This window comes from Hippocampus comes, unplaced genomic scaffold, assembly GCF_001891065.2.
Source record: "Hippocampus comes isolate QL1 unplaced genomic scaffold, H_comes_QL1_v1.1 scaffold63, whole genome shotgun sequence".
NCBI classification, from domain to species: domain Eukaryota; kingdom Metazoa; phylum Chordata; class Actinopteri; order Syngnathiformes; family Syngnathidae; genus Hippocampus; species Hippocampus comes.
Window position 1 is genome coordinate 365,947 of NW_017805987.1, and position 13,420 is coordinate 379,366.

Sequence of the window (13,420 nt, forward strand, 5' to 3'; positions counted from 1 at the left end):
GGGGACCCGAGCGGGCGGTCTAAGTCTCAGTTTGGACGCGGCGAACAAGTCTGCTTGGGGCGTCACGGCTCTGCGTTGGACCTGCGCCGGACCGGGTGACTGCTTGGAGCCGCCCAAAGGCGTGCTGGGCAAAGAAGATGGGGAGGATGATGAGGATGAGGATGAGGCTTTGGTGGAGACGGGCAGGGGCAGCTGGGTGGGCTTCCTGGGGGCGGGCGGCGTGATCTGGAGGTTCTTGCGCGGCGCCACGGCAGCCCCTTTCCTGGCTAGCGTGGGCGTGCCGGCGGGCGAGGCCACGTAGGAGCGACACGTCTGACCAGCGGCGGGCGGCGACGTCTTGGAGACCGAGGAGGAGGAGGAGCACGACGACGAAGCGGAGGACGAGGAGGAGATGAGGTCGTCGACGGCCGCCAGGGGGTCCATCTCGGGAGGCGTCGCCGCGTTGCCGTGGTGACCTCCCAAGCCGGGCGGGCCCTTCTGGAAAGCCAGGATCTTCTGCTCCAGGGTGGTGAACTGAAGCACGCGCAGCGGGTCGTACTTGGTGAGGAAGCCGCGCAGCGTGTCCCAGCCGCCCCCGACGCGCACCATCACGTGTTTGCCGTGAAGCATCTGAGGAGAACACAACACATTGATGCTTCAATGTTAGCTAATCGTGAAGATGCACTCATGATGTAATCGATTAACACGAGGATAACAAGATTACTTGAACCGGTTCATCAAACTGGTGATAACATGTAAAAGCAGTACTGAGGAGGGGGGGGGGGTCATCATGCAAGTACATCATAAATGAGTTTTCATTTTCCCCGAACATCTTCGGTCACGTGTCACCAAATTTCCAGAAAACTACAATGCGTGTAATGTAACGCAGTGTGGAACGGACAATATATGGCTAACTGCGCGTGGGCTCCCTCTTGTGGTCTACAAAAGAATCACTGAAAAAAAATCATCAAACTGCATGTTACGGTGGCTGAAACTTTTTCCAAAATTGTATTTGCCTTTTAAGCAAAAAATACTTTTGCATTTCAACTTCAAGACCTTATTCGGCTGTAATTATTATTTAACCTTATGTGCAATACATTTTTGATTGACTCATGCATGGGACCATTTTTTTTTCGTTTTCCTAGATTTGAACATATGAATTTTCACACAAAAATTGTATTTACCTTGTAAGCAAAAATACTTTTCCATTTGACCTTGAAGACCGTATTAGGCTACAATTACTATTTAACTTTATGTGCAATACATTTTTGATTGAATCATGCATGGGACCATTTTTTTTTCTCGTTTTCCTAGATTTGAACATATGAATTTTCACACTGCACTTAATATTCCGGGGGCTTACAAAAAATAAGCAACACACTTTTCAAATCCACCTCTGCCATTTTTTTTATTTTATTTTTTTTTTTTGTGGCTTTGACTTTGCAAGCTAACCGCACGTGACAGCGGCTAGCATCAACCCTGGCTCCCTGGTGATCCAATAAGCGGACGCTAAAACCAATTTAAATGGTTTCGGCATGAATTACGGGTGCCTGCTTTGCAACATCGGGGCATGTGTGCAACATTGTGTCGGGTATACATGCAAACCGGGGCGCAATACGCTTCAATTTTGACACATTTTGTTACGTTGCGGCATCCAGTAAAAATATTTTCAAAAGAATTTCACTATTGGGGGTTGTGTGATTCGATTTTTTTTTTTAAACACAGGCGAAAGCAGTGACCCCGTTTGCAATTTCTATCCGGTTTCAGATAATTATTCACACGGGGAATATCACATTCCTGATCGAACAATGGGGCCCGTCTCAATACACACGGCCCCTTTGAGAGTTTGGATTACCGATGCGGAATAGCCGATTCCCGACACTCTGTGTACGTGTCTGTGTCGGTGTCGGTGTGTGTGTGTGTGTCGGGCTCTCACCCGAATAAAGATGGTCTTGTCCCCAAGCCGGTAACGACCCTCTGACAGGTACTCAATGGACACCCTGTTGGAGCAGTTGCAGCAAGGCGGGTCGTCCACGCCGTGCTCCTGAAAAGGGACAATGGGGGGGGCACTGTGAGTGGAACTCACTCCAACGAAAATAATGGTGGTTAAAAGAAAATAGCGGATAGGCTTCGAGGGCAACCTGAGCATGATAACGCATGTGCATATGAAGAGATGGTCTCCCAGCTGCACATTCGGAGCTACTTATGTTTTTGAATTGATTCCACTTCAATGACCGCAGTTATTCTGAGAGGCGCTTGCAGCGTTGGCCATAAAATAAGAACAGGAAACTAAACTCATCTGACGTCAGCCCCCCCCCAAAAGTCCATTTCTGTGCCGTAGCGAGTCATCGCGTCACATGGTCAGCTAGGGTGCATCACGCCGCCCCCCCGCGGCGGACCGGTCAAGCGGCAGAGCCAGCCGGCCACCATCTTGGCGCAAGTGGGGCGCACGCGGGCCACCAAAGTGACGCAGCTGCTCGACTTCACGGACGCAAGAGCACGTGGGTATGACGAAGGAATTTCGCAATCAGGTGCATAACGGAGACAATGACCCAAAAAAAAAAAAAAATTCAAAAAAAAATCTAATCTGTTCAGTACAGTATATATTTTACATTTGATAAATTTTACAAAATATTTGCATTTGATTTAGTAGTAGTAGTACATTAAAAAAAAAATATATATATATTTATTTAAAAAATTAAATCTACACATCGTGTGTTTTTTGGACACTAAACAATTTTTGATAAATTTTACAAAATATTTGCATTTGATTTAGTAGTAGTACATTAAAAAAATATATTTCTATATTTTTTTTAATTAAATCTAATCTACACATTGTTTCTATAACAATAAACAAACAATTTTTGATAAATTTTACAAAATATTTGCATTTGATTTAGTAGTAGTATATTTTAAAAAATTATATATATTTATTTTAAAAAATTAAATCTACACATTGTTTGTTTATTGGACAATAAACAATTTTTGATAAATTTTACAAAATATTTGCATTTGATTTAGTAGTAGTATATTAAAAAAATATATTTCTATATTTTTTTTAATTAAATCTAATCTACACATTGTTTCTATAACAATTATATATATATTTTTTTTTTAATCTAATAATTTATCTAATAATCAACACATCATGTATTTAATCAGACCGTTTATCATATTTAGGGTCTCCGATGAACCCAGTATGCACGTTTTTGGAATGTGGGAGGAAGATGGAAAAGAAACTCCATTGAAAAAATAAAAAATAAAAATAGGTCACTTCCCATCCATGTCGTAGACTCACCCCTGACTGGTAGAGGCCACCATGCTGGCAACACACACTGAAAGTCTGGACTGCCGGAGGAGGCTCCTCAGTCAGTAGAAGGGTCTCCTCCAGCTCAATTTCCTTCTCCAGCTTCACCAGCACTGGTGGCTCCACACCGTACCTGACGAGTTTTTGCAAGCGCGCCCTTAACTATGGCTCACAATTTGTGATTCAAAGCCACATTTCGGAAGACTCACTTCGACACGATGCGTCCAATTTGCAGCAGGCATAGGCAGACCTGCCTGGGCTCCTTGTGCAGCACTGGATGACATACACACACACACACAAACACACAAAAAAAAAAAAAAAAAACACTCAAGTGAACATCCCGACTTTTTGAATAACGTGAGGCAGCAGCTGTCCTCCCGCCTCTTGTTTAGACAACATCCGGCGGACAGAGCGGGACGACAGAGGTGCAACGTGACATGGAAGTAAATGACTCCCTGAAGGGAGGATGCTGGGTGAATCATGCAGAAGGGAACACGGATTTGGAACAGTGAGATGAAGTCTGCGGATATTAATAAAACGGCACACGGCCTTCGCTTGCTTTGCGAGTGGGATGTGGTTTCGGAAACCGATTGCGAGTACTGACGTGATCGCCAATTACAAAAAAAAAAGATCCTATTACGTCATTAAGACAATAAGGATTAAAGAACATGTTCGGCTAATCACATCGACTGGAGTTTGTAGCATTAGGTGTCATTAGAAGGAAAAAAAAAAGGATTTTTTTTTTTTTTAAACGGGTTCTTAGAAAAATGTCAAATTTAAGATGAGTTCTTTTAATTCGCAAAAGCAATCCTCAACTGAATGGCAAGAGACTGGGAGGTATAAATACACATGCAGGGGGAAAAAACAAACAAAAAAAACAAAAACAAAACTGATCAGCTCACACACAGATCTATTTGCTAAAATTCATTATTTTGTGTAAATGCTAAAATATAAGTTGAATGCCCCAATACCGTTCGTGCAAAGCGTGCTTACCGTATTTTCCACACTCTAAGGCGCACCTAAAAGCATTCCATTTTCTCAGTGCGCCTTATAATCCGATGCGCCTTATATGTGGATCGATATGCTGATTTCTTGGACGTAGTATTTTAAATGTTCTGTGAAGCGCTTTGTTGCAGCTACAGCGGTTGTGAAAGCTCTATATCAATAAAGCTGTATTGTATTGTATTCCCTTTAGCGTAGCTCCCTCTGGTGGATGCATACCGCAATCACTATTGTTGCTTCTATTCTATGCGCCTTATCTATGAAAGCGGTTTTAAAATAGGCCATTCGTTAAAGATGCGCCTGATACTCCGAAGTGCCTTATACTCCGGAAAATACGGTCTGTCTTATTGTTTGCCCAAATGTGATGTCACGTCACCATTTAGTCGCATTTCATTTATGCTAGCTAAAGGCCCTTTGTGCATAGTTTGCAAAGCCTAAAGGTTGTGTTCTATAAACCCCCCCCAAAAAAAAAAAATCACATACGGTCCTTGCTGTATGAAGAAAGAGTTTCGGAGAGATGTTAAAAGTTCCGGCGGTGTCAGCGGCAACCTACCGAGCCCCTCCGACTCAAAGAGGTAGGTCTCGTCCACGCCTATGTGCCGACACCAAGAGAGGAAGTTGGCAGTGTTGTCGCGGGCGAAGAAGGAACCCGGAGAGGCGTCGCGCTTACAGGCAACCTTCCTCGTGGGAAAGAGCTGTTGGAATCGAGAAAGTGGCCTTTTGACTTCAGCTCACGAAAGTGAGAGCCCAACAATTAGCACATGACGTTTATGTTTCTTTTCTTTTTTTTTTTTGTTCAGTGGACTTAACTATTGGCGCCTTACACTTTCGCGGCTGACTCACCTTGCCGAGTGCAGAGGGGCAACTCTGGGCGATCTTTGTCTGCAGGACGCCGATAAGCTGGCAGAGCTTCACGCCATTGTTGAGCTCCTCCATGAAGAACTCGGCCCGCACCTCCTCTTCTGTTTAAATAAAAAAGTGTGGTGTCTGAAAAGAGTTGGGGGTCTCTTATAGACTTTCATTGTAAATCACCCCCTAAAGGCCACCGAATTCTCATGGGTGACAAAGTCCACAATGGACAAAACAGTAAACGAGATCGCTCCGCCGCAACTGACTTTAAAGGCGCCCAGCCAAGTTTTAAACCAAACACGGGAGTACGGGTCATTCCAGTCACGTTGACGATAAATCTTGTTTATCGCGCCCCACCGCCCCCTCATTCCTCGCGAGAGAAATCCTGAATGGGTAATACAAAAAAAAACTATACTTAAGGTCAGGTTCAAATTCTTCCCTGCTCCGGTAAAAAAACTGAAACGGGACAAAAGACGACAGAATAATGGCACAGACGGGCGGGCCAAATGAGTTGGCAGAAAGCGATACATGTCGATTGTCTGTCGGTATTTTCCAAAGGCTGGAGAGAAGGAAACAGTTACCTCAGCGTCTGTCAGACGGTTTCAAAATATTTAACAGTCAACCAGCGACTGAGATTTTGATTTTTTTAACACGACACGCATTCAATAAAACATTTGCTAACATTTGTCTTTTTCCTCATAAAACAGTCAGTTTGGGATACATAAAGACGCAATGTCCGTCAGTGTATTTATGTATACGTACACACGTACGTATGTGTATATGGTTGATTAGGCTTATATATATATATATATATATATATATATATAAAAAACGTACACACGTACGTATGCGTATACGGTTGATTAGGCTTATATATGCTAAGTTTGAATTCTTAATTGGTTGGCTCTTGTTTCTATATATATATATATATATATAAAAACGTACACACGTATGTATGTGTATATGGTTGATTAGGCTTATATATAACGTACACACGTACGTATGCGTATACGGTTGATTAGGCTTATATATGCTAAGTTTGAATTCTTAATTGGTTGGCTCTTGTTTCAACTGAACTTTCAGTACGTCATATACAGTATTTCAAATGCGGCTCTGTGAAAAATGACGTTTTCACATGTGAGAAATCCGATAACATGATAAGCTGTCCACTGTAGTGACCGCCGACCCCAAAAGGGTTAAAGCCAGTAACTTTCTGTTGCTTCTGTTCAATCTCAGGCGAAATTTGGAACCGCCAAACGTCACCGGTAATAACCTAAAAAAAAACGTACCCAGCATTCCCGTGAGCCAGATGGCGAGATCCTCCTGCATGGGCACCAGGGTGGCCTCATGCCGCACCGCCAGCCACTGGTCGTACTGGAAGACGTCGGCGAGGCCGGGGCCGTGCCGCTGCGCCAAGGGGCTGCGGGGGCTCCGAGGGCTCAGCACGGGCGCGTCGAATTTCTCGCCAAACCATACCTTGAGGGGGCCAGTGCGAGGGGCGGGTCAGTGTTGCGTTTCCATCGAGGTCGATCAAAACAATTACGATTCCTCACATGACACGCCGAAAGCCAATTGTTCCCGTTTCCCCACTGAAGACCTGCCGAATGCGAGTGGGCGGCGAACAGTTTTGTTGTATCGTTTGACCCCACGGATCAGGTTGCTTATTGGTATTCTGAGTACGGTTTTATTTCTGTAGTGATGAAAAGGGAAGAAAAATCCAAGAAGGGAAAAAAAAACCCTCTCGTGGTTCTCCTTTCTCCCACAGTGACTCGACAGAGTTGCGATTTGAACTGCTCCATTTCCCCCCTGTGGTGGGTGGCAGTTTAGTTGACCCCGATTTTATGGCTTTTCACACTAGACCGGCAAGGCCAATTTTAGAGTTGCGTAATTTCAGTGTCTGACACAACAGTATCGGTGGCTGGTATCGCCGGTCACCACGAGCCACTCGATACCTTCAATGAGACAGATATCAGCCCGATACTGGTACCCGGTATCTCTTTATCGCGAAATTTCACCTGCTGCTGGAGTCTCTGAGGCGAACCTCAAGAAAGAGCGGCGCACTTTGCACTTCACTGCCTAAACCGGCGTCAAGCGACGTGGCTCGTGGCGCCTGCGGCGAGCCACTGATCCCCGGCGTCTCGCGCTCTCGTCCCCTCATATCCATCTCCTCAGTCGTAAGCCTTACATGCTTGCCAGCTCGACAAATATAAAAAAAATAAAATAAAAAAAAAACTCGCCCTTCAAAACATTCCTTCATTGTTGACAAGCTCCGGCAGCAGGAGGGCGATCGAGAAATTACAAGCAGATGTCCATTAAGATGACTCACCCGGACAGATGTTACGCAACCCGCAAGACGGCCCCGCCCCTCCGTGCTTAAGGCTATAATCTCGATGTCCATTATACGTCACGTTTTTTTTTTTTAAATGATTTAAAATCCCGCTTTTGTAATTTAATGAATTCAAAAAAAAAAAAAAAAGATAATAATCACCTGTAACCGGGTAACCTGATAAGCTGTCCACTGTAGTCATCGCTGTCCCCGAAAGGGTTAAATGAACACTGCAAACTAAATAATACAAATTATAACAGAATCTTGGATTCCCAGCGACTAGTAATTAAAATCAGACCTCCCTTTTCCACTCAGACTTCTCATCCGTTCAACTACCAAGCTCCAGAAAATAGTTTTTATGACTCCTACTATTATCATCCTGAAGGACAACTTTCGCCCAAAAAGTTTTCCCATGCATTGTCACGGGTTTTCGCAATGACGTAAATTCAAAGTGATTTATACAATTAGCCGAGTTCAGTCCACCGCGGGCCACTTGGACTCATTTAATCTCACGAATTTGTCATCTAATTTTATTCGGTAAAACAAATTAGTCCCTGGAGGCGACACGTGACCGGCGCGTTAGGCTAGCAGCTGGAGTCAACGCCTCCGGAATGACCTTTCCACCGAAGCGCAGCACACGTAGAGAAAGATGCACGGAGTCATGCGCGCACACCTGATGTTCTAAAGTGAAAAAAAATAAATAAATGTGACCTCATATCAAGAGAGCTGAATCGACCCAGCTGGACAAACACACGTTATGTAACAAAACTCGGCTTGGCGGGGCATTACGTTGCAAAGTCATTGTGATATATGCGTTTTTATTTTATTTTTTAATTTTTTACATACGGCTAATTAGAAACTCGGGCAGTATTATGTCATATTAACAACACAAAAAGAATAATTAAAAAATGTACAGGTACATGTAAGCCAATGTACCGTATTTTTCCACACTATAAGGCACTTGGGAGTATAAACCGCACCTTCAAGAATGGCGTATTTGAAAAACGTTTTCAAAGATAGGGCGCACCGCATTATAAGCCGCATAGAATCGAAGCCACAATAGTGGTTGCAGTTGCGTTATGCTTAGAAACTCGGGCAGTATTGTGCCATATTAACAACACATAAAAAAAAAATAAAATAAAAAAAATGTACAGGTACATGTAAGCCAATGTACCGTATTTTTCCGCACTATAAGCCACTTGGGAGTATAAATCGCACCTTCAAGAATGGCGTATTTGAAAAACTTTTTCAAAGATAGGGCGCACCGCATTATAAGCCGCATAGAATCGAAGCCACAATAGTGGTTGCAGTTGCGTTATGCACCCACTAGATGGAGCTAAAGGGAATACAGTACAATACAGCTTGGTTTATATTGAGCTTTCACAACCGCTGCAGCTGTAACAAAGCGCTTTAGAGAACATTGAAAATACAACGTCCAGGAAATAGGAATATTGATCCATGTATAAGGCGCATCGGATTATAAGGCCCACTGAAAAAATTGAATGCTTTTCGGTGCGCCTTATAGTGCGGAAAATACGGTAGTCGTGTATTTCGTCAAAACAAAACAAAAATCTCCATTCCAAACCAGATTAGTGTTCTCAGATTAACCAGATGACTGTTTTCTTAAAGCGCGCCCCCCCCCCGCCTGCATATCGGGCCTGGAGAAATGCCTGCTGATAATCCGGCGACTAAATGCAACCTTACAGCGGCGAATTAAATCAGCATATGCCTGTACATTAGATTTTACCCTCATTGAATTGAGCTGATGCTCTTAACTTGAGCCACTTATAACGAGGGCCCACAGGCCTCCTGGAATTGGAAGAAGGTCAAAGGTCACGGCGAAAATTATCTTCATTAGTGCTGTTACAATCATATGACAGAGCTGGGAATATTTATTTTTTTTTTTTGCCCCAAAATATGATTTTTAATGAGTTTTTAAAGACACTTACGGGGTGGAAAAAAAAGACATTATCCAAATTAAGTTTTGCTTCATTTTAATTCATTTGAAGTGAAAAGTATTTATTTTATTTGTCGATTCGTAAGTCGAGGTTGAAGCGGGCAAAAATATTTGGTGCTTGGAAGCTCAGACGAGCTGCAGCTTTGTGAGGATAACAGATGGATGAACGCACATACCTCGGGTCAAAAGTTTCCAAAATATGCATACATTGGATATAAAAAGTCTACACACCCCTGTTTAAATTCCAGGTTTTTGTGTTAAAAAAAAATAATTGCACCATCAGCGTGACTTATAACTCGTATGATTCTTTTTTTTGTATCTTTGAGAGAGGAAGTAGAAATAAACAACAGAATTAGTGTTGCACAAGTGTACACACCCTGTGACATGGAAGTGAGCAAACACTTGACACCAAATGCCTTTGCGTCACCATAAATCACTTTTAGCTTGTCCTGACGCTTGTATCTTTGAGAGAGGAAGTAGAAATAACAGAATTAGTGTTGCACAAGTGTACACACCCTATGATATGGGAGTTGGCAAACACTTGACACCAAATGCCTTTGAGTCACCATAAATCACTTTTAGCTTGTCCTGACGCTTTTTTTTTTGTTTTTTTTTTGCTTTCTAGCAGAAGCCTGAAAATTTGTGTCGATACCGACTGCCATAATTCCTTCCACCTTGTCAAAGGGCCCCAGATCCAGCTAAACAAGTACAGCCACAAAGCACGATGCTGCCCGCCAACATACTTTGTGTTGTGGAAATTTTGTCCAAAAGTTTGTTTCCTCGTCCTCCGCCCACAACACATTTCCCCATTCGTGTTTGGAAGATTTTTTTACGATCAAGCATGTAGTTCATCTATTGTCTCCCGATTCTTTTGCCCTGTATGTGACATAACTTGGCCGGCATGTGACAAAGGAAGACTCCAACTCACAGATGCTTGGTTTTACGATCGAGCATGTAGTTCATCTATTGTCTCGCGATTCTTTCGCCCTGTATGTGACATAACTTGGCCGGCATGTGACAAAGGAAGACTCCAACTCACAGATGCTTGGTTTTAATGACCGGCGTCAGAAACATGCACATATGCTCCTCGTGATCCCAAGAGCGCGTCCTTTTTCTCTTTTTTTTCCAACCCGAGCCAACGTTTTATTGAACATGCCGCACTGCGATCCTCCAAAAAAAAAATCTCACCGGAATGCGCGTGTCGCATACCATGAAGAGCAATTGCGAAAAACTGTAACGTGACACTCTTGTTGTTTTGGCTCTTCGCATAGTTGACATCAGTGGCTGGGAGGGGAAGGAGAAAGAAAATTTTGGATTGCGTTCCAGCCACCCCTCCCAAAAACGCGCAAAAGACACTCCTCGGGGTCCCGGGAAAGGAACGCCAGGCACGCGTCACGAGAACGAGACTGCGTGTTGTGACACAGGTGGGCTTGCTGCAGTTGCCGGGTGACAGAAGTCTACATTTTTTTTTTTTTTGTGGAATCAAAATAACAGCCAGGGAGCTCCCTGGCACAAAGTGTGCTGCTGACGTAATGAAAATAAGGACGGGCCGAGCTGGGTGGTGCTCAGAAGGAATCGGAAATGCCCCCCCACAACCCCCCCAAAAATTATTAAAAATAAATAAAAAATTTTAAAAGCCCGGCAATAACAAACAGCATGAATTCATTCATGAACTTACCTGGATGCCAGTCTGGACAGCCATGACTGCGCTCAGGGATGACTCAATTCTTCATTCTGTGGAAATATGATGGGAGGGAAAAGAAAAAAAATAATAATAAATCATGATTTCAAATGCGACTTTTTAATTGCTTGTGTATTCGGGTTGAACAACTTCCGATGTTATTTATTTATTTATTGTAACTAAAGCGGCTGCTATTTTATTTTATTCCAAATCTGGGTAGGTCGTTCCGAATGGTGACATCATAACTGGATGAGATGAAAGTTTTCGCAACAAACTCACATTCTGCGCCCTGACTTCAAATTCGTAGTGACGAAGTGCTGACACCACGAGTGAAAATAACCCCCCCCCCATCTTTTGCATGAGGGGCGAGTGGCCACTTTGCAGTCCCCGCTGCCGATTTAAGACCGTGGGCTTCAACAAGTAGCTCCGCCTTTTGTCGTCACGGTCCTGCCATGCAGTCGAGGGCTCGTTTGCATGAGACAGGACCACCCCCTAAGGCAAAAAAACAGGCTAATTCGAATTAAAGTGTTCTATCAATACCACTTTTTTGGGGTACTGACCGATACCTCGAGTACTTTTGACACCTAAAATTCCATTCAACAAAATAACAAAACGTTTCTTTCTGACGCAGACGATAATTCGATGGTCTCAATTTGCCGCAGTAGAGCGCCAACTACTGTTGAGGAGGACTTGCATGCCCGATTTTATTTGATTTTTTTTGTCGCCCGAAGTATCGGTGGCAGGTATCAGTGCTTTCTCATCCCTAGCGGTACGTCTCCTTTAACTCGAACGAGATGACGGCCGACACGTTATGGTCCTGAACATACGTGATCAGGTTGATGTCGTCTGATTTCCATTTTCTTTATTTCTGATCGGCTAAAAGAATTCAAAATAAAAACAAGCCTCAAGGTGAAACGTCCCCCCCCCCACCCCCCTTGTGTTGGCTTTTCTTCAAGCAACAAAAGGTCCACTGTGGTATGCCATCATGGCTTCCTGGCTTCGATTTACGACTAGCCTTGAGTTTCTTCTTCCACTATTTTTTTTTTTTTTTTTTTGGTGACTTCCAAAAAAAATCCATCAGTCACTCCGTTCATTTCCATTGCTTGCAGAACTTCCGAATGCAGTTGACCGGCAAGTCACGCCGCTTTCACAAACCACATTCAGCGCCTCCATCGGTCCCTGTTAATGGTTGATTGATATGAACGGAAATCTTTTTTTTTTGATGGTCCGCTTGCACCGATTCATTTGGACTGACGAAAAAGTGACTCTCGCGAGGAAGTGACGCGCTTAGCCCGAGTGCTCCTCTTTTGCCCTTTCCCACACAGGATGTGAAGGATTACCCTCAACTCCACCGTCCCTCAGGGTATGTATGAGAGCGTGTTTGTCAAAAAAGGGGGCTGGGGGGTGGGGGGGGTGTGCTGGTGAGAATCGGGGGTAGGAAAGCAATCACAGCATGAAGATCCTAATAACATTGATAATTTGGTCAACACAGCTGAGGCAACAGCCCCCTCCCCGCTCCCTTCCTCCACCGCACGCAGCGGCATCCCTCCCTCGACCAATACGACCTCGTATAACCTCCAATCACACACACATGGTACTTCACTGGCAATGTTGTCATGCAGAAACCTTCCTCCAAAAGCTCACTTGCTCATCACACGCCCGCCTGGCAGTACCGCGTCCAGTCATCCGACAACAGCCTCGAAGCAATCGGCGAAAAGATACGAACGACCACCACGCAAGATCACTTACCTCAGCGGAAGAAAAAAAAAAAAACGGAAAGGATCTCGTGACGGAACGCCGGTGCTGCTGCGCGATTTCTCTCTCGAGCTAAAGATGCGTTTGCGCCGCGCTGTCCGGCCAGAGTGGCGACACCACCACGAGTGAGCGGCGAGGGAGAGCGAAGGGATGACAGGGAGGGAGGGAGGGGGGGGGGGGCTATGGATGGATAGGAGCAGGAGGAGGTGCAAAAGAAGGAGGGCCCCGACTAATGAAGTGCCGACGTTTGTCTAAGCCAGGACTACCCCTTCAAACCACCCCCCAGCAATCCTGTCACAGCGGGAACCTCACAAAGCTTCCATTGTTTCCTTTGCACCCCCCCCTCCCTCCAACACACACTAACACACACACACACACAAGCCCCTGCACCCCAATTCCAGTCGGCTAAGGTAAAAGTTGACCAAACTTTTTTTTTTTTTCCAAGCTCAAGCCGTCACTACGGTGGACATCTTACATACAGATGTGTCTTTAAGGGGTTTCGACAAATGCGTTTTATCAAACGCCGCTCTCAATTTGTGAGGGGTCATGGAATCAACAAAGTTC

General features: G+C 44.4%; 1 protein-coding gene across 1 annotated transcript in view; it reads right to left on the minus strand.

Annotated features, from left to right (window-relative positions):
- Window positions 1-13,010, minus strand: part of gas2l3 (growth arrest-specific 2 like 3) — a 13,560-nt gene extending 550 nt beyond the window's left edge. The window contains exons 1-9 of the mRNA XM_019891762.1: window positions 12,851-13,010; window positions 11,099-11,154; window positions 6,427-6,613; window positions 5,132-5,250; window positions 4,842-4,983; window positions 3,496-3,559; window positions 3,278-3,419; window positions 1,916-2,023; window positions 7-609 (exon numbers count right to left, since the gene is read on the minus strand). Of these exons, the coding sequence (XP_019747321.1) occupies window positions 7-609; window positions 1,916-2,023; window positions 3,278-3,419; window positions 3,496-3,559; window positions 4,842-4,983; window positions 5,132-5,250; window positions 6,427-6,613; window positions 11,099-11,122 (1,389 nt within the window). The 5' untranslated portion in view covers window positions 11,123-11,154; window positions 12,851-13,010. The remainder of the gene's footprint in view (window positions 1-6; window positions 610-1,915; window positions 2,024-3,277; window positions 3,420-3,495; window positions 3,560-4,841; window positions 4,984-5,131; window positions 5,251-6,426; window positions 6,614-11,098; window positions 11,155-12,850) is intronic.
- Between the last annotated feature and the right edge of the window lie 410 nt (window positions 13,011-13,420).